The following is a 21,013-nucleotide window of genomic DNA, read 5'->3' on the forward strand; positions in this document are numbered from 1 at the left end:
ACAGGGTAAAACAAATAAGGAGATAAAAAAAAAAACACTGGATGGATTTTTATCATTTTATGATGGTTGTGTACAGGCACTGCTAACACACATTTCAGTACAATCAACTTGTAAAAGTGCATGTACCATTATATGACCCCTTTAATGTTACCACATGAAACTTTTTAAAGGTATTTTAGACTTTTTTTTTTTTTTTTTACATTTTACTCTTAACAGTGTGCTGAGTTTGTCGACTTCACAGCTTTACCATTAGCCCTCTGTTAGATTTGAGGTACGTCCCAGTGTTCAATCATTTCCCCTGTAGTCATCCGTTCCTTCATTCATCCAAGAGTGAACTCAGGGTGCAGCTGTTAATGGGGTTTCATGAGCCATACGATGTCTTCTAGCAGTGGTTGTCACTGTGAATCTCCCAGCAAAGGGATTTTAAACAGTAAGATTTACCCACGCCTTCATGAGTTATGGGCTGTCGCCCCACTGTTTAGGGCGTAGAGTGCGTGTAATTTGATATTACGATTTTCTCTTGTCTTGTCACTTTGATATTTGTCTGACAGTGTGCATATGTGTGTGTACATATGTTTAGCCCTTCTAAACAGATATGGGTGTGTGTTTATTTAAGGCTTGGTTTTCTGTGCTCACTCTCATGTTCAAATGGTGGCGTGGGCCTTGATTGTCTGCCTGCATGCCTGATCATTCCCAGCTAATGATGCCACCACCCAAAGGCACGCGGCAGAATGGCAAAGATGACACCAGCCTCTGAACTTGTGTTTGTGATGTGAAGTTCAGTCATATTAATCATTCTGTCAGACAATGAGAGCAAGGCGCCCATGGGGTAAAAAGGAGACATGGCCCTCTGAAGCTGAGGGTTTTAGCGGAGTAAAAAGAAAACAGGGGCTGTGCGCTCGACACTTGTTATTATTTATCCAAACTCTGACATGCTCCGCTCTGACACTGCCGCACTCTACAGGGGCACACGGGTTCTCTTTTAGATGGTTTTAAGTGGGAACTGCACAAGGTGAGGATAATGCAAGAGCAGCGCATTTAGGAGCTTATTCATCACATTTGTGCTCTGTGTCAGAAAGCCGTCTGCCCCAGAGAGTGCAGGAGCGTATGGATTTGGAGGTGTTCTGCTTCAGACGAATTGGGCTCAACTGTGTTAGTGAGTTAATAAGTGTTTATACATGTACAAAATACTTTTACAATATAATACAAAATACTAACTGTGAAAAAAAAGAAGCTTGATAGCTCAAATCAGTGTTATATAATCTTTTTTTATAACATTAATTGTCTTTACTGTCACTTTTAATCAATTTAATGAATAAAAGTATTACTTAATAAAATTGATAAATTATTATTATTTATTTATTTTACACCCAAATTTTTGTGTTACAGTCTCCACAAAAATGCAACACAACTGTTTTCAACATCGATGATAATAAGATTTTCTTTTTTTTTTTTTCTTTTTTGAGCATCAAATCAGGATATTAGAATGATTTCTGAAGGATCATATAACACTGAATACTTTATTACATTAGAATACAGTTATTTTGAATTGTAATAATATTTCACAATATTAACTTTTACTTTTTTACTCACTTTTTGATAAAATAAATGCTGCCTTGGTGAGCATAAGGGTCTTCCTTAAAAGCATTAAAAATGTGAATTATTCCAAACTTTTCACTGTTTTGGGGATTTATTTATTTATGTTTTATTTTTTAAACAATGTAAAGGTCTTTACTATTCCTTTTTCCACTTTTGAAGTTAATGCATTCTGCAAAAAAATAAATAATAATAATAAAATAAAAATGAAAATATTGAAGATATCAGGATAATATGGTTTGTTATATAATATAACATATATACAGTCGTGTGATATGAGAACATTAAAAGTTCTGTAGTGATGCTAGCTGAAAACAGCCACAACAATGGGGTATATTAGAAAACGCCAATAGGCTTGTCACCATCAGCACCAGTAATTCAGTAATTTAACTTGAAGTTATTAACACTGTACAAATAACCTGTGTTGGCAGAAATGTATTTATTATAAATGTTACTGTTATTACATATTGTGGAGTATTTTAATTCTATAGAAGGTATTTTGTAGTTTCTTCATGTTTAGTTTTTTTTTTTTTTTACTAAAAATGTTATAGTTTATTATTACTTATTACTTATTTTAAAAACCATGTAACCATGGTAATGAGGACCATGGTTTTACTTCTTGTGACCACCATCCTACTAATACTAGTCAGCTAAACTCTGAATTATAAGCAAGGACTTATTTCTTTTTAGATGTTTAGTTCTAATGAATTTTAATTTAAGTAAAATGTTAATTCAATAAGGGCCTGATTAATCAGTGTCTTATATAAATTAGGTGTTTATTATTTACAAATAATAAAGTTCTTAAATGGAGATTCACCCAAAAATGAAAATTGTTATCATTTACTCAACATCATGTTATTCCAAACCTGTATGAATTTCTTGCTTCTGTGGAACATAATTTGAGAAATTCAATAAATTTTGTCCGGTAGAAATCAAGGGTAACCAAAATGGTTTGGTAACATTCTACAAAATCTTCTTTTGTGTACAACAGATGAAAGTAAGTCATACAGGTTTGGAACGACATGAAGGTGAAATGACCACCGAATTTATTAGCAGTAACTTTCCAGCAGTCTAGCTCAAAATCAATGCTTTTCAAGTGCTTTTCTATGTGACAAAAATGCATTAATTTTGTTGCATTTGTTGTGAATTCAGTCATATCTATCATATCTATAACCCCCCCCAACACACACACACACACACACACACACCCCAGTGCACAGGGCATAAATGGACGACATAAATGGACGACACAACAGAAAGCCATTCACCTAATGCATTTATCTCGTGGAAATACAAAGACTATTATATAAATCTGAAAAAGATAACGAAACATCTCAAGAAAACTTCTATCAGCATCGGAGGATGCAACATCTAATCTGAAAAAGCATCTTGAGGGAAGTTGTTCTTGATCTTTGAAAAAATGTATCCAGTGACTCGTTTTTCTATTTTCTCATATTTTGAGTGTTGAATCATTACGTTTAATACTTCTAATGACACTGAATGACACTGAATTCTCCTAGATTTCACACTTTGAATTCAGTTAACAGATCCATACGAATCATGCATGAAATAAGTTTATAAAGTCAAACGATAGCTTTGTGTGTCTTTATTCAATCGAAATGTTCTAGAATAGATCATTTTTGGCGCGGTAATGCGAGTTCATGATTCAATTCGTGCATAGAGAGGATTAAGTGCCCCTATTATGCCATTTTTAAGGTTGCTAATATTGTTTTATGAGTCTCCTAAAACAGGTTTACATGCATGCAAGATCAAAAAACACTTTAGTTTTCTCAAAAAATAGAGATTATGCAAATGTGTTACTTTGTGACGTACAACCGTAACAGAATAAGATTCGAATTCCTGAAGACTCGTTTAGGTGATTGCGTGCCGACTCTTTTTTCTTTTTTTTTTTTTGATAGACAATAACTTTATTTATCGTGCACTGTCGGCTTCACAACTTTGCAGATAGTTTATGTTCACATACAGCTACATGACTCACTGCATGAAAGGTAATATTCGAAAAGGCATAATAGGGGCACTTTAAAGTTTGGTCCATTCATTAAACAAATCTATTGTATAACTTGAAGAACTGTGCCAGTTGTTTTGGCTACTTTTATGATATATGTTTGGTGTGTTTGGATTCGTTTTGAAGCTTGGAATGCAGCATGAAACACCACGGAATCCCATTCATTGTATTCAAATTGATTTATATTGATTGGTAGATTTTAATGACATAACATTTTTGTTGTTGATGTTGTTGTTGTTCATAGAAATGCTGTGGAAAACTGATGTTGTTAAAAAATGCAAAGAGAAAACATAAAAACAAGACATTAAGTTAATATGTTCCTTTGTGTTATATAGCTTACTGTAAGTATTTCAAAGTATTCTAAAGTATTTAGATTAATTTACTAAACCTGAGTAATCTAACAAAATACATTACTGATTACTTTTTAAAGCATGTATTTTGTAATCTGTAGTGAAATACATTTTAAAAGTAACCTTCCCAGCCCTGGATCTTACACATTGTCAAGTTATTGAGCGTATCAGCACACTCAGTGTCTGTCTTTCTCGTTAAGAGTCCAAGAATGTCCCGCTCATTAAGACAAAAGGCTTTGAGCTGATGATGTAGTGCTTTTGTCTCTAGCACCTGTGCTCTGTTTATAATGGGATTCCTCCTATCAACAGCTTACAGATATTTTGAATTCATTATTTCTGCAAATCCATCATTTCGTATGTTAGTGCTGGCCTAAAATGATTCAGCGAAGCAAATCCATGATAATGTCAAGAGGAATTAATTTTTTACAGACGGAACAGAATGGGTTTAGTTCTAAAGACATGTCAGATCAAGTTTAGAAAGCAATATGCTCTAATGCCCAGCCAGCATGTTGCAGACCGGATATGCTTTGAATTTGTGCGATCAGCCAGATGTGCTATATATTAAGGTGAGGTTAAATTGAAACATGGCTGTGCATTCCCTAGATGGCAAGGCACGGCTGACAGTTGCTGTAGGAGACGAGATGATTGATTACACCGCCCGCTCAACATATGGCGATATGTGAGATTTTAGCTCAGGGTAACCGCGGGTAAAAAAAGCGATGGCTCATATGTTAAAGAGAGTTGGGATGATAAATGAAAAAATGCCGCAATGGATTTCATTCACACAAATCTGCTGAGCTATTCTGTGTCTTCTATTAATAATACTATAGTAATCCTCTATGGTAAGAATTTTCTAGGAAACACTGTTATCTTCTGACATGACATAAATTTCATTTTTGTACTTTAAGATAATTCACCAATATTAGCAAGTGTGATTTATTCTCAATGTGTAGAAATGTATGGGAAATCCTGTATTATTATTTTAGTTTCAAGTCAGTGCTTTCATTTTCAGGACTCATTTTAGAACTGACAGAAAAACTGTTTGTTTTTTGTGCCTCATTTCATTCTGTGTAATCCAAATATTGTGATTTTCGAGCAACAGCAGATCGGGGCGCACTTTGCAGCGATGCAGTCATGCGCTCATGAAGTGCAGAGAATACCCAATTGAGCGAGGTTAGGATTAGCAAACACTATTCCAAAAAATCATTTCATATTGGGATTGTCAGTGTATTAAGGGATTCACAGTCACATTTACTCTGCATCAGCTGTCAACACAGCACAAAGCAGAACCCGTTAGTTTCATAAACTTACATTTATTTTTAAAGATCCAGTGTAATCATAATTAAAGTTTGCTCGCTTTTAGTCCACGTGTGTTAGCTTTGAGATTATCTGTATGCTAACACACTCTTAAAAGTACAGAAAAAGTAAAGCAATGAAGTAATATAATCTTTCTCTTCCAGGAAAACGGCTCAAAAATATTGATGAACAAGCTACAATCTCTTCTACACTGTTAAAAATACATATTTTGAAAGTTTAAATAAAACAAAGCTTGATGGAGTACATTTTGCAAGAAAATACTAGTTCAGTCTTTCTTAAATGGTTCATGCTTAATTCTGTTACTTGCTATTTCTTTGTAATCAATTGTGAAATTTTCTAGCAATTTTTGCAAAATGTTTGTAACCATGGACCACAAAACCAGTCATAAGGGCCATTTAAAAAAACAAAAATAAATTGAGATTCATACAACAAATAAAAGCTGAATAAATAAGCTTTCAATTAGGATATGACAATATTTGGCCGAGATACAACTATTGAAAATCTGGAATCTGAGGGTGCAAAAAAATCTAAATATTGAGAAAAACACCTTAAAAGTTGTCCAAATGAAGTTCTTAGCAATGCGTATTACCAATCAAAATTAAGTTTTGATATATTTATAGTAGGGAATTTACAAAATATCTTCATGGAACATGATCTTTACTTAATATCCTAATGATTTTCGGTATTAAAGAAAAATCGATAATTTTGACCCATACAATGTATTTTTGGCTATTGCTACAAATATACCCGTGCTACTTATGACTGGTCTACCTGGGTCACATTTGTCCTTCCAGAACTTACTGTTTCTGTATGAAATCCTTGAAGTTGTCGAATAATATCATTCATTCATTTAATTAGTTTTCCCTCTCCCAAATATGACTGTTTATCATCTTCTGTGTATTTTAGGTATGGTAAACTACAGTGAGGTTACTGGTTATCCACTGGTTCAGCACTGGAAACTGCGGTCCATTATGTACCATGTGAAGCTCAATCAGTGGACACTCTCCCAAGGTAAAACACCTGCACTCTTCCATTTTGGATGTATATATTGATCAAGTATTACAACAAACATGTATGATGGTTAGGAAGATGTTTCAGGTTAGCTGTACCTTTTTTTTTTTTGGTCTGATAGACTGGAGTGATCTCACTGAGGAACCCTCACTGTGACAGATCAGTTTTGCTGGGTGGGTAGTGAAGCAAAAATGCTGGTTCTCAGTGCTCTGTTGATCCCAGATGGTTTGTGTTTAAAACCGGGGAATTTAAAGATGACGTTTATACCTTTTTGTACTATCCCAGCTTATTATTCAGAGACAGCTATAAGTAAGCCATCTGTAGGTTGATTTCTTTGTAAACACTGTGGTGCTATAAAAACAATACTCTGCAACCTGACTCAGCAACATTGACTCAACCAATGGTGTGAGTTTGGGGGCGGGCTATTTGTTTTGCCAACCAATGGCAATGGAATATTCAAGAAACCTTTTTTTTTTCAATTCTGTGATGGTAGTGGTGCAGAAATGACACACTTCAGCTTCAAGGAAGACAAAAGACATGCAGCATTCGAAGAGGCAGAGTATTATTTTTGTCAATTTAGGCTTCTTTTTTTTGGCCATGTATTTGGACTGTGAGTGACTTCACTTAATTTGTTTAATGAACGCTGTATGTTCAATGAGCAGATGTCAGATTCCAAGTGCAGTTCTATAAGAAATACTCCCTATCAACGAATGGCCTTTAAAATTTGATTTCCTTGCGCTCATATTGCTTGCACCAGTTCCCTCTCTTCTCGTCCCATTACCATTAAAGGATTCATTTTTCATATGATTGAGAAGTTGAGTTTTTACATTTTCAATTCTGATTTTAACCACTTTTTCCCCTGCTGTTTCTGTATCTTCTAACTTGAGGTCAATTTGCAAACCCAGGCACACCAAAAAATTTCAAGCGGTTTCAACTAATTATTATTTAGTAACTAGTTCCACAGAAATTTTATGTTCAGTCAATTTCTGACTTCAAAGTGTTATCTGAATTGTTTTTTTTTTTTTAGTTGGCTCAACCTTTAGTGAACTAGTTTTATAGTCCATTCAACTAAAATGTTTTAATTGGTCAAACATTTAGAAGACTACAGCAAGTTATGTCAATTAAAATTTAACCGTTTACTCTGTTTTTTTATGTTACCTCAACTAAGATTTATTATTTGGGCATCATAAGAAATTGCTGAACCCTGAAAATATTTTATTTTTCCTGAAAGTACTAGTTAATGTTATTGCATTGGACTCAAACTTACTGACTTTGTTCACATAGGGTATAAGTACTTCTCATTAATCTATTAGAATTTTCATAATTTTTTGTGGGTTTTATTTCACCTAGTCACATTTGTGGTGTCCCCGGTCAAAAATGACCAGACTCCGACCAATTGCTTATAAATCTTTCATTATGCTATATGATCACCAAATATTGGATTCATTCTTTTTGTCAACTTGTTTTCTTTCATGTAGGACTGGTTTTGTGTTTCCATTTGCATCTGATTCATCGTAAGCCTCATTTATCTGAAAGTAGGCACATCATTTTTTGAGTGAAAAAAGCATTTTTTAGGAATAATTTTCACAATATGAGATTAAAAAATTATGAAAATGTGCAGTTTCTCACACTAGTGTGCTTTAATGTTTAATCAGGAAGTTTGCTTTTAAATGCTTTTATTTTGTACAAAATTGCACAAACTCACACTTGTCAAAAATGGCCGGCCATTGAAAGTGAATGGGGAAGAATGAAAGTAAGAGAAACAACTAGTGTTCAGGAGCATGTTATGCTTGCAAACATAAAGGCCTTGGACCAGTGCGTGTGTGGATGCATGTATACTCACGCTATCACACACACACACACACACACACATCTATGAATACAAACTATTGTGAGTATTACACATATTTCATCCTACCCTGAACTGCATGCAATATGCTTTTATGAATCTGATATTATAACTATCTCTCTCTATCTCTCTTTCTCTTTCACACACACACACACACATGCTCAAACTGCCTTGTCTTTAGCCTGCATTGACTTCAAAATAATTTTTTTCTTTCACCACATATTCTAGACAAAACATTATCACAGAGTAGACGGAAGTTTACAAATAAATGCTAGAGCATACAAATGCCTCACAGTGCCTTGCTTGTCATTCACACGAGGAAGGGACAACTGAAGATGAATCTTACAGTGAAGATACATTGCAAGATATATTGGAAGAGGAAAACATCACTGAACAAGCTGAAAACCTTGCGACAACTGAAGAGGAGCAATCTTCTGATTATGAGGGCCCAGCTGAAGTTGATGTAACGTTCTGGTCGAAGGATGGAAAAAAAGATTACTTTGAAGTCAGTGCAGGCCAAAGACAAGGCAGTTTGAGCATGTGTGTGTGTGAGAGAGAGTTATAATATGAGATTCATAAAAGCATATTGCATGCAGTTCAGGGTAGGATGAAAGAGGTGTAATACTCACAATAGTTTGTATGCATAGATGTGTGTGTGTGTGTGTGTGTGTGTGTGTGTGATAGCATGAGTATACATGCTCCTGAACACTAGTTGTTTCTCTTAATTTCATTCTTCCCCATTCACTTTCAATGGCCGGCCATTTTTGACAAGTGTGCTTTTGTGCAATTTTGTACAAATTAAAAGCATTTAAAAGCAAACTTCCTGATTAAACATTAAAGCACACTAGTGTGAGAAACAGTGCAAATTTTCATAATTTAATCTCATATTGTGAAAACTATTCATAAAAAATGCTTTTTTCACTCAAAAAATGAGGTGCCTACTTTCGGATAAATTAGGCTTACGATTAATCAGATGCACATAGAAACACAAAACCAGTCCTAAATGAAAGAAAACAAGTTGACAAAAAGATTGAATCCAATATTCGGTGATAATATAGCAACATGAGAGATTTATAAGCAATTGTTTGGAGTCCGGTCATTTTTGACCAGGAACACCACAAGTGTGACAGGAGTCCGAACACAACCAGAGGGTTAAAGAACTAACAAAAAATTAAACAAGCTAAACAAAATGTTAGCAAACAAACGTTTAAAAATATTATTACTGTTCACAATTACATCTTTAATTTGAGGCAGGAGTCAAAAAAATACGTTAGTTACAGTAAAATTACAGAATATAAAAACAAATCGAGTAACCTTTTTTATATAGCGCTTTATTCAATACTGATTGTGTCAAAGCAGCTTTAAAGAGTCAAACAGGAAAATAGTTTGTCAATAATGCAAGAGGACATTAACAAGTCATTTTTCCAGTTAAAGTCAGTTCATTGGTGATTCAGTGTTGACATCATCCAGTTCAACTCTCTTCCATTAATGTTCCAATCAGCCAAGTGTCCTCAAATAAACAAACCAAAGGCAACAGCGGCAAGGACTCAAAACTCCATCGGTGACAAAGATTGAGTAGAAAACCTTGGGAGAAACCAGGCTCAGTCAGGGGGCAGTTCTCCTCTGGCCAGACGAAGCCAGCGTGGCGTGGTTTAATTCTAGGCTGCAACACAGGTCAGATTGAGCAGAGGACTTGTCTGGTTCTAGTGGTCTTGTCTCGATGGCTGAAGGGGTCTTCGCAGAGGATCTGTCTCTGGAGCTCATCTAGCTGACATGGTCTCCGCTGACATTCAGGGCTGTCGAGGTCATCTCTAGGTGCTGATCCACCATCTCATCTGGATACAGACTGGATCTGGTGGCTACGGTGACCTCAGAATAAGAAAGAAACAGACTAATATTAGCGTAGATGCCACTGAGAATAATGAAAACAATAAACTCCTAGTCTTGAAAGTACACACACAGTATGTAGTTGCAGTGGAGCGTTCTGGTCACGAGCCAGTGTTTGGTGCCTTGGAAGAACTGACTGGTTTGCATCTGAAATCTTGCAACGATGACAAAGCACCAATGAAACCTTTGGCCACACCCTTATGGAGAAAGAAAAGTACATTTTAAGTTCAAAAAATGAAATGATGCCTTTTAAATCATTTACAATGTATCAATATCAGTTAATTAAATTTGTGATGAAACAGAAGTTACAACTTTTATTATTTTTTTATTTTATTTTCATTGCACAACAAGGAGCATTGATCCTGACTGGATTTGTTTCACGGCCTGTGAAACGATTCAGTTGTTAATTTTCGTACGGAACGACAAACTTCTCTTCCGAAGCGCCTTCACGAGACCAGAAATTAACGTTAATCCGCCACATTTGAAAAGAGCAACATTTCACTGTGGCTTGTTGTTAGTTACGTTTAATGTCATCTTTTTACTTCACAATTGCAAAAGTTTACACACGCAAAAACCCATTCAACACGCCCATGTTAACTTCAAATGAGCGCATTACTGTGGCTTGCATTAAGTTACACATTTCATAGATTTCGGTTAACGTTGGTCGTATTAAGCATAATGGCTTATAAAAGAGAGAAATCTCTTCATTATATTTTCACGTCACGGAAACACAAATATCATACAACACGCCAAAATTAGCTACAATTAATTATAGTAACACAGCTTTTGATTTGTTTTATGGATTAAACAAGGTGAAAGACCACATTCCCTTCACTTAAATTTCCCTCAGACATATCATGCAACACTTATTCAATGTTGTACATTTGTGTATAAATATATACGTTTTAAATAAAACATTTACACCTTTTAAATGTACACTTTGATTCAGTCTAACGTAACAGTTACAAACATTTATTCAGTTCCACTTAACGTTACCTGACGCCTGAACTTGACGTACACTGTCTTATATCCACTTTTCTTCGGATATACAACTCAAAACACTGTCTAAATTGTCCACTCAAAAAAATCCAATATGTTGCATGATTTTCTCGTTAAATTTAGTCTAAAAAAATAACATTTATTTACTGGAACTTACCTGACGCGTGAACTTGACAAGATGGCAGTGCTGTTTCTCCCGCGAAGTCACTCAGGCGCGTGCACGTGCGGAATGATCACAGTGTTGGCTGGATTTGTTTTTATTAGTTTAGTCAACATTTAGCATTCTGAATGTTGACTGGATTTAAAAATAACCATTCATTTGATGTTTTAAAAATATATTTGTGCAGACTTAATATAATATGTCTTCTCAACTAAGCCCAATCAATACAATTAGTTCAACTTAAATATTTTTGCCCTTCCAATATTTTGTTAATTGGATTTTTTACAGTGCATGAAGGTCATGAGAGGAAGTGGAATAATGCAAAATGTAGCTATTATTTTATTTATTTATTTAGTTAGTTTGCGCAAGATATGAAAACATTGTGTTGAAATATAGGACTGTTCCTCTGAGAATTCTGTGAATACCCACGTGAAACATTTTTATTAAATGAACAACGTTTTGTTAACATGCAAACGAGTTAAGTTCTACTGTCTGACAAAAGTTTCAGAGGTCTTCAGTGCTTTTGCAAAAGTACATGCAAACAAGTAGGCTACTTTATATTCAATACTGCAGGGAAATGTAAATTCTGTGACTAAAAGCTTACATTTATTTTTTTTGATGGATATTCTGTGTTAAAAAACAAAAACAAACAAAAAAAAACAACAACAATAAAAGTTTTTAAAAGGTCAGACATCTGCCTACACAAAAGCACTCAATACCTCTGCAATGATTTGTTGTTTATCCTTCCCTTGTTTCCCCAGATACCATTTCACACACTTACAGATCCTGTTTTCACTCTTTATTTTCCCACATTCTTTGTTTTGTCATGTGCACTGCAGTATGTGTAACTGTATTGGAAAATAAAGAGTAACAAAGCTTTGACAATAAGTATTTGGCAATTAAGTTTTGAATCCTGCGTATTGTAGCTGCACTGAAAATGTAATAATAAAGCTTTGCATATTTCACATCTCAACATTGTTTGAATTTTTTTCTTTTGTTTGATCTATAATGCAGCTTCTGCTTTTAATCAGGATGAATTTAAAGTTTGAAGTGAAATGGAATCTAAAGTTTGATGTGATACTCTAAAACCTCTCACAACTAAATGACTACTTTTTTTTTTTTTTACCTTTCTTCTTTAGCCTTCAGTTCAGCAATTCATTCACTGGATGGGGCCACCCTGCGCAGCGACTTTGTGTCCATTTTAAAAGAGTTTGGCAACCATTTTATCCAGGAGGCAGTGTATGGCTTTGAGGAATCGTGTACCATATGGTATCCCAACAAGCAAGTCCAACGCCAGCTGTGGTTGGAGTACCAGGATATCAGCAAAGGTAAGTTACACAAACATATTAATTTCAAATATTTAATTTGCTGCTTTAGATCATAATATATTGGATCTCATTCACTAATACGTAAGTGCATACAAGTGGCATACTGTGCACAGATGTATGTTTATTTGTTTGTTTTGTGAATAGTAAGACTTATTTTAAAATTACTTAATAATATTAATAATAAGTTGACATATGCAAAGGTTGCTTGTTTATTTAATAATTAGTAGTAGTCGTAGTAGAAATCAAAAAAGTGACACAATATTTATTATTAAATATTTTTTGAATTATTATTGGATATTATCCTAAATATAGAACAGATGTGTTACCTTATTGATAAATTGTGTTCTCTGCTTGAAGACGCTGTGGTTTTACCCATTGTTAGTAAAAGAGAACCATTGTTTTTATGCTTTGGATGCACCGGTTTATTTTATTTTATGAGGCGATAAACCTTTCAATTTTTTGAGGAGATAAACAGAGCAAAAAATATTTTACCTGTCCATAAATTATGCAAAGGTAACGATTTCAGATTTATACATGGCTAAATAAATAATAACAATAAAAAAAAAAAAAAAAAAAAAACTGTTGTCTAGACATGCACATACTGTAGGAGTTTGGCCCAGTGCACCCAAAGTTTGGTTTTGTCATAATATAACGTCCATTTTGGAGAGGATGTGGACAGGAGCTGAGGAAGTAAAACTCAACACAGCCCTTGGGAGGTTGGTCACATCTGTTCAGCCAATAAAAGGGGGCAAGGGCAGATGTGAGAAGGCTGGCTGGCTGGCTAAAGCTGAATGCAGGCCAGCGCTGCTCCGTACTCAGGAGGCCCCTGGGCAGGCTCACCTAGTTTTTATGCTTCAGCTCCACTCAGCTGAGCCCATATATATGTACAAGGTCAGTTAGGACGGAACTTATTTGGAAAGACAACAAAAGTGTGATGTTAACTGATGAAGAATTGCTAGAGATGGGCTAGACGGCATAGAGTGACTCAGCCAAGGATGGTTCGGGTTTCTATGCTTATGGCTAGTTTATTGACAATGCACCCTTGGGCATTCATGAAATAGCAGTGCTTTCAACATTTAAAAGTGCATTGTGATCCACACAGACATTTCTTCGTGAAATAGGCACCAAGGTCATCCGACAAGGCAATAGAGGCCTCAGTCTGCACTTTTCTATTTTCAATGAAAACTTAAGGTGAAAGAGATGAGAACAAGGCGAATGAGAGCAAAATGAAAGCTGTGGGCGCGCTGCAGTTTGCTAACACTCAGTCATTTTTGCAAGTGTCTTTTGTTAGGGTTAGAAAATCTATATCTGAGGTGTCTGTGAGTACTCCATGTTCTACTAAAAGTGTTTTGTGTTAATGGCCATGTGGCAGCAGTAATGGTCCTGCTAAAAAGACCAACATATGTGATCAAATTTGTCAGGTCAAACGATTGCTCGGAAGAAGAGTTTTTTTAGTTTAGTTTTTTTTTTAAATAAATTCTTCTAAGACCAAATGATGTGAGATGCGCAATTCATTAAATTGTATGTTTGATTGTTTGTTTATTTTAGGACCGTCAAAAATAACGTGTTTATTTCTGAGATTTATTTTTTGTTTGTTTAAGGCGTTGAAAATAATTTATGCAATTAACACATCATCTGTACTTTATATATATATATATATATATATATATATATATATATAATGGATTTATGTGAAGAATGTTTTAAGTTCACTTATTTTAAATATATTATATTTTAAATATATTTTTAAAATTTTACTGTTCTGTAACAGTGTAAGCCTATTAAATGTTAAGAATGATGCCACAAATTTTATTGTTATGTTGAATGACAGATCTCTTCATTTTATCCTCAGAAATTAATCTGAAAAAAAAAAATCCATTTAGCAGAAGCCTCAATATTGGGTAAAAAAACTTGCCTTCATTTGTAGTACATAGTTAAAAGATGCCATTAAAAATATATATTTAAAAAATACCATTGTTATGTAATCTTTACATTCATTTGGAGATTCAGTGTGAAAATATATTTAATGTAAGGTGCGATTAATCACGATTCATTAGAGAAAAATGTGTAATTATTATTATTATTATTATTATAAATTTTTAATTGACTGAAAGCACTTTATTTATTTATTTGAGAAACATTTGAGAAATGCATTACAATTTCTTGTAATATGCAGAGACAATTACAATATAATTGTTTGCCTTGTTTGTGGTTTGTATGTGATATTGCTGGTGTATCCACTAAGCTTATTAACTATCTTAACAAAGAAGACTAACTTAGTTAACTTGGTTCACCAGCTCAGCACTAGCAAGCATAGACCAGCCTGGACAAGAATTGAAATATATGCTTGTCTTTTCAGCAGGGGAGAATAAGTTGTGCATTAGTGTTCCTCTAATTTATGATTTAGCTGACAATTATGCAAAGCAACTTTAGACAGTACAGTTATTATTACACTGGAGCAAGCTGAGGTAAGTGCCTTGCTTAAGGCCACTATGGTGATTGTTCAGGGATCACCCATTGTGGGATTTGTACCTCCAGGAGACAAAAAAAAAAAAAAAACACTTTTATGATATTCCAATTTATTTGCCAACATTTTGATCTTCATGAGATACACATTAACATCCAAACATTTTATTAAATACCTTTAACCACTAATTAGGCTGTCATAAAAAAAGACAAGTGGCAATTAGCTGCACTTAATGTTTAGTGTTAAACTGGCAATAAAGACCACATACATGTACATGTCCAACCCATCCATCATAACAAACTAGAAGTTGTTTTTTAACTTTACACACTGGAAGCCAGAAAAATTCAAGTGTTTTTTAACATTGTAGAATTTTTCGTGCTTTGGTCAGATAGCATCCTGATACAAGTAAGTAAGAAATTATGATTTATGTACTGTATATAATATAATATAATATATAATATAATATAATATAATATAATATAATATAATATAATATAATATAATATAATATAATATAATATAATATAATATAATATAATATAATATAACATAATATAATATCTTCCCTAAATTGAAAATAATTGGACCCTTATCACTGGCACATCTTCAACTCGATATCTCTTCCTCATAATGTCTTCAGTGAATTATATTCAAACCTCCTCCTAATGTTCATGACCTTGTTGTAAGAGCTGATTTATCTTTAGAACAAATCTACTCACTTTCTGCCATCTATCCCATCCGGTAATTATAGGTGCGGTCAATGCTCTCAGTGTAACTTAACCTCAAAATATAATTCATTCTGTCATCCACACTCAGGTAAAGTGTTTAAGATCAGAGATATCCCCGCGTTATCTTATCTGTATGATAAAAAGTCCTTGTGGACACAAAGTACGGTCACACTTTATTTCGAGGTTCAATTCTCATTATTAACAAACCATTAACTATGACTTTTGCCTCAATAAACTCCTAATTTGCTGCTTATTAATAGTTAGTAAGGTAGTTGTTAAGTTTAGGTATTGGGATTATAGGGATGTAGAATATGGTCATGCAGAATAGGTGCTTTATAAGTGCTAATAAACAAACAATATGTTAATGATAGGCATGCTAATAAGCAACTAATGTTCCCTATACTAAAGTGTTACCCAAAGTACATTTAAAAACACAAATAACAGAACTTTGAGGCAGTATATACAAAAGTGACAGGAAGCCTCTGTATATTCACACAGTCCCTTAAAAGGGACGGTTCATCCAAAAATAAAAGTTGTCATTATTTATTCACCTTCATATTTGTTCCCAACCAGTATTAGTTTCTTTTTCCTTTGGAACACTAAAGAAGATATATTTTGAAAAATGGGGTCCAGTGTTTGTACTTCAAAGTGTTTCCTTTGAAATTAAAGGTAAAATAATATGTGTATGTCAATGAGTGCCTGATGAAGATACACTGCATGGAACCCAATTCTACACCACCTTAGGCTTTTCTTGATTTCCAAGTAGCCCAAAGCATTCAAATAAAAACTTTTTAAATGCTTACAGTTTTGTTGAAACAGCCATTCAAAGCCACCCGTCATCACACTGGTAGTTCTGGTATCTTAGGTAAAGTCAGATAAATAATGGCCCTCCCCTCGCTGATGTTTCAGCCTAATAACTCCAACACCACGGTTTCCCTTGGTCGAAGCGGCCACGTTGCCTTCTTTCCAAGGACGTCACCTTGCAGTTCACAAGAACGTTAGCTCTTCTGACGGATGGCTTTAAATCAGTTTTCCTGCCTACATGAAAACTCCATTATTCTTCATTTTGCTAGCCTCTGACATGGCCATGGACACTATCACGGCACTAAATGTAGCGCTGAAACCAGCGTGAACCACCTTCTTGAAAATATTAATTGGTTTTTGAAGTGTTTCTTTTTTTTCATTTCTTGTCATTCAATGACATTTACACTTGGGTGCCATAAATTAGTGGCGATTTGTGATCATGACCCCCTGAGTCCATGTCAGCGGTTCTGAGAATGCAGGTGAATGCAGATGCTGGGTGTTAGGCAGGTGCTTGTGGACTGCTGTGAGGAGGAGAACAGATGCAGGGCGCGGTTTTAATACCCCCTGTGACTCAGCTAAAGGTCCTGCTCTTTGGGTACGGGTAATGAGCTCTCTGGAGACTCGGCTGGTAAACCATATTTGTACCCTTGCCCCAAATAGCACAAACCTTTCCGGAGCTGAAGTGTGCCACCTAATCATTTTTGAATGTTTGGGGGAAAACGTCGACCACACAGCTTATGAATATTCACAGACTGGCTGAAGGAAATGAAAATATTGGAATGATGCCTCAGCAAAACACACACACACACACACACAAAAATGGTAACACTTTATTTTAGGGTCTCTTAACTAGTTGCTTATTAGCATGCATATTACTAGAATATTAGCCATTTATTAGTACTAATTAAGCACATATTAATGCCTTATTCTACATGACCTTATTCTATATCCCTAATCCTACCCAATACCTAAACTTAATAACTACCTTACTAACTATTAATAATCAGCAAATTAGGAATTTATTGAGGGAAAAGTCGATTTTAACCCATTTAATCCCAAATGTTTCCCAGACATGAAAATATCCAAATGATGTGTCATTAGTAACCCTTTGAAATACTCAATAATTATTTTTTGACTTTTTTTGGAAAAGTGTGTGAAAAATTGTGTTTAATGCTCGGTCACAATAATGCTGAGAGTATGCTGGGATATGGAGAGTACTGAAATCACATATTTCTGCAGTCATAAAAATTGTTATATATCTTAGCTCAGCTATTTTAAACTGTTTGGTCACATGCTAGGGTTACTATTATGCATTAAAAAACAACATACAACATTGATAGGAACACTGAGATAAAAAACAAAAAATATTCAACCATCACCGCATTTTAAAATTTTTACTTTTTTCTAAAATATAACATCCAATTTTTTATATCAATGCTACGAGTATTACAACATCATTATTGTAATTTTTTTCTAACATTTGAATTTTTTATTTAGTGCAATATTTTGTCATTGCAACATTTTATTGTCATTTTCACTAGCAACTGCCATTGGATTATATTGTAAAATAAAGTTCACCGTTATCCCACCGGTCACTATTGTGACCATCAACATGTTTACTCACTCTATGTCCACACTCAACAAAACTGAATATATGTGAATGCATATATTAATACTAGACACCCTAAAGACAATGTGTACCAAAAATCTTTGTCATATCTTTATGTTAACATACTTTACTAGCCTTTCGTTTTGGAGCTTTGATGCATCCATCATCTGCTCAAGGTGCAAACAGGAAATAAACTGCTCTGGTCATGTGACCATTTGCACTAATCGTGTGAAACTGCACATAGTTAATTGAGACCCTTTTTTTTCTATATTTGCAGGAAGTGCACTAAAACATCAGTCGGTACGGTTTTTAGAGCTTTATAAATGAAAAACTTTTTTACGGTCACTATCGTGACCGGTGGGATTAAATTTAATAGCGAATAAGTGTTCCCTATTCTAAAGTGTTACCCAAAAAACATACGAAACACACAAATTCAGATGGGAATGTCACTGTTTTTCAAACTTTTATGAAATGTGTTACTTCTATGAGTTTTTATTTATTTATTTATTTTTTGTATATTTTATTATGTTTTTATATATTAATATATAACTTTTGAGAGCTGAAAAAAAAAAAAAAAAAAAAAATATATATATATATATATATATATATATATATATATATATTATTCTTAAATACATTTTTCTTTCCCCCTTTGTGTGTGAGGAGGAGTTTTTGTGTGGAAGGTTAGCTTTCATTACACTTTGAATTTGAAGAGGAAAATTGAAATCTGTGCATCATACCAGCAAATGGAGCATTTAAACAGTTCTAAATGTAATTTTTAATAAACAGTAAGTCTTTTAGATTATGACTCCCTCTCTTTTGAATTAGATAGCTTTCTCTGTTCTGTTATAAAATGCTCTATAGTGTCCACAAGAGAAGAATGAACTGAGGCTATTTGTTTGTTTATCAGTGAACGTCCACCCTGGACTGCAGCAATGCTCAAGAGCAGATTAAAAGAGTCATTGAGAAATGAATTTGTGTGTTTTTAATGCATCTTTGGTTTTGAAACTTTAAATTAAAAAAAACAGAGTAAGGCTTTACAGTTTACAGATCAGATTGATTCTCTCCAAACTTTTATGTCGAATAAGTATTTAAACTTTATTGCAGTATCTCCTCTAATACTCTTTCCCTAGATTCCGTGAGATATACCTGTAAAATGGCTTTTTTAGGATCAGCAATACTAAGCGTATAAGATATGACTTGATGATCAATACATTATTGATAGCAGGACCAACTCAACATCATAAAATTCTGAATTCAAGAGATGAAATATAGATTTTACAGACAAGCAGTGCTGAAAACAGGGCACAAAAAGACACAAGAATAGGTTTTCTGACAGCCACGCTCCCACCTCCTCCATCTCCTACACGACTCGTACTGTATGCTGTTTCTTGCCAATCTGCAACCCTCTCTTACTTTCTCTCACTTTCATACTCTTTTTTTTTTTTTTTTCTCACTCTCATCCTTCTCCTATTACATGCCCTGTATGACAGCGAGGTGGGAGGGTAACGGCCGAGCACGACCCACCACTGCAGTGGGTACTAGTGCCTGAGGGTGTAGGATTGAGAGAGGGGAGAAAGGGATCAGGAAACCTGGGTAAGAAAGAGATTCTTACCCACTGCCTGAGGATGTGTTTCACGGTGGGGAAGATGTGTGCATGGAAGAGAAAACAATGTTTAGCATTATATAATATACTACCGGTCAAAAGGAATAGTTACCTTTTTTATGTTTTTGAAAGAAGTCTCTCATGCTCACCAATGCTGCAATATTGTGTAAATATTATCAAGTACTGTGAAATATTTACATAATTTACAGAAACTTGTTTCATGGTTTACACAAAAAATATTAAGCACCAAAAGTGTGTTCAACATTACTAATAAAAAACATTATTATTAAGTGAGCACTGAAAATAATTAATAATAACTGAGCAGAAAATCAGCGTCTTAGAATGATTTCTAAAGGATCATGTGACACTGAAGACCGAAAAAATGGCTGATGGAAATTTAGCTTTGTCATCAGAGAAATAAATGATGGTAACACTTTATAATAACTGCACACTATTAGTAAATAGTCAATTCATCATTTATAAAGCATTGTTCCAACATTAATAGGCATTAGTAAGCAGTTTATAAATACAGCTCTTAATGTTTTGTTCTTCAGCATATCTATGTTTAATAATTGTATTTTCATACTTCATTAATGATCAATTTATAATTTCTAAATTATTACGTTATTTGCAAACCAGTTATTTAGGAGTTGTCAGTGGTTCATAAGATCATTTAGAAAGTGTAAGAAAATGATTAATAAACTATTTAAATGTACATTTATAAATCGTATTATTTAGACACATGATAATAGTTGCTCAGTGTGTTAATAAATGCTTTATTAACACATATTCCTGCTGTAATTCATGATTAAGTCAGGTAGTTATAAAACATTTTGTAGTTGCCAGCCATCTATTTTTGTGAGTGCATCTAAAGTGAGGACTGTTCATACCTTGTAAAGCATTTACAAAGGAGATTTAAAGGCTCGTTTATTTTTCAAACAAAAAAGTTAAACCCAACACAGAGGGATATAGAACACAGAAACTGTACAAAAACAATAATAAAAAAAATCAAGTGTACAGTTTCATTTTTTTTGCATCTTGAAATAAATATTTCTGAGTTCTGTATCCCTTTGTGTTGTGTTTATTTTTTTCTGTTAGGAAGATAACTGAGCCTTTAAATCTCCTTTGTAATAGATATGCTTATATATCAAGAACAAGGCGTTTATAGCTGTATTTATAAACTGTTTACTAATGACTATTAATGTTGGGACAATGCTTTATAAAGGATGAACTTACTATTTACTAATGCTTACCTAATGATTCATAGCGTGCAGTT

At 34.1% G+C, this 21,013-nt stretch overlaps 1 protein-coding gene across 8 annotated transcripts in view; it reads left to right on the forward strand.

Annotated features, from left to right (window-relative positions):
- The window catches only part of astn1 (astrotactin 1), a 377,633-nt gene that overhangs the window by 293,929 nt on the left and 62,691 nt on the right, over positions 1-21,013 (forward strand). For all 8 annotated transcript variants that reach the window (XM_058749876.1, XM_058749884.1, XM_058749890.1 and 5 more), the window contains 2 exons: positions 6,196-6,300; positions 12,335-12,523. In XM_058749876.1, the coding sequence (XP_058605859.1) occupies positions 6,196-6,300; positions 12,335-12,523 (294 nt within the window). The remainder of the gene's footprint in view (positions 1-6,195; positions 6,301-12,334; positions 12,524-21,013) is intronic.

The sequence above is a fragment of the Onychostoma macrolepis genome, chromosome 02 (assembly GCF_012432095.1).
Source record: "Onychostoma macrolepis isolate SWU-2019 chromosome 02, ASM1243209v1, whole genome shotgun sequence".
NCBI lineage: Eukaryota > Metazoa > Chordata > Actinopteri > Cypriniformes > Cyprinidae > Onychostoma > Onychostoma macrolepis.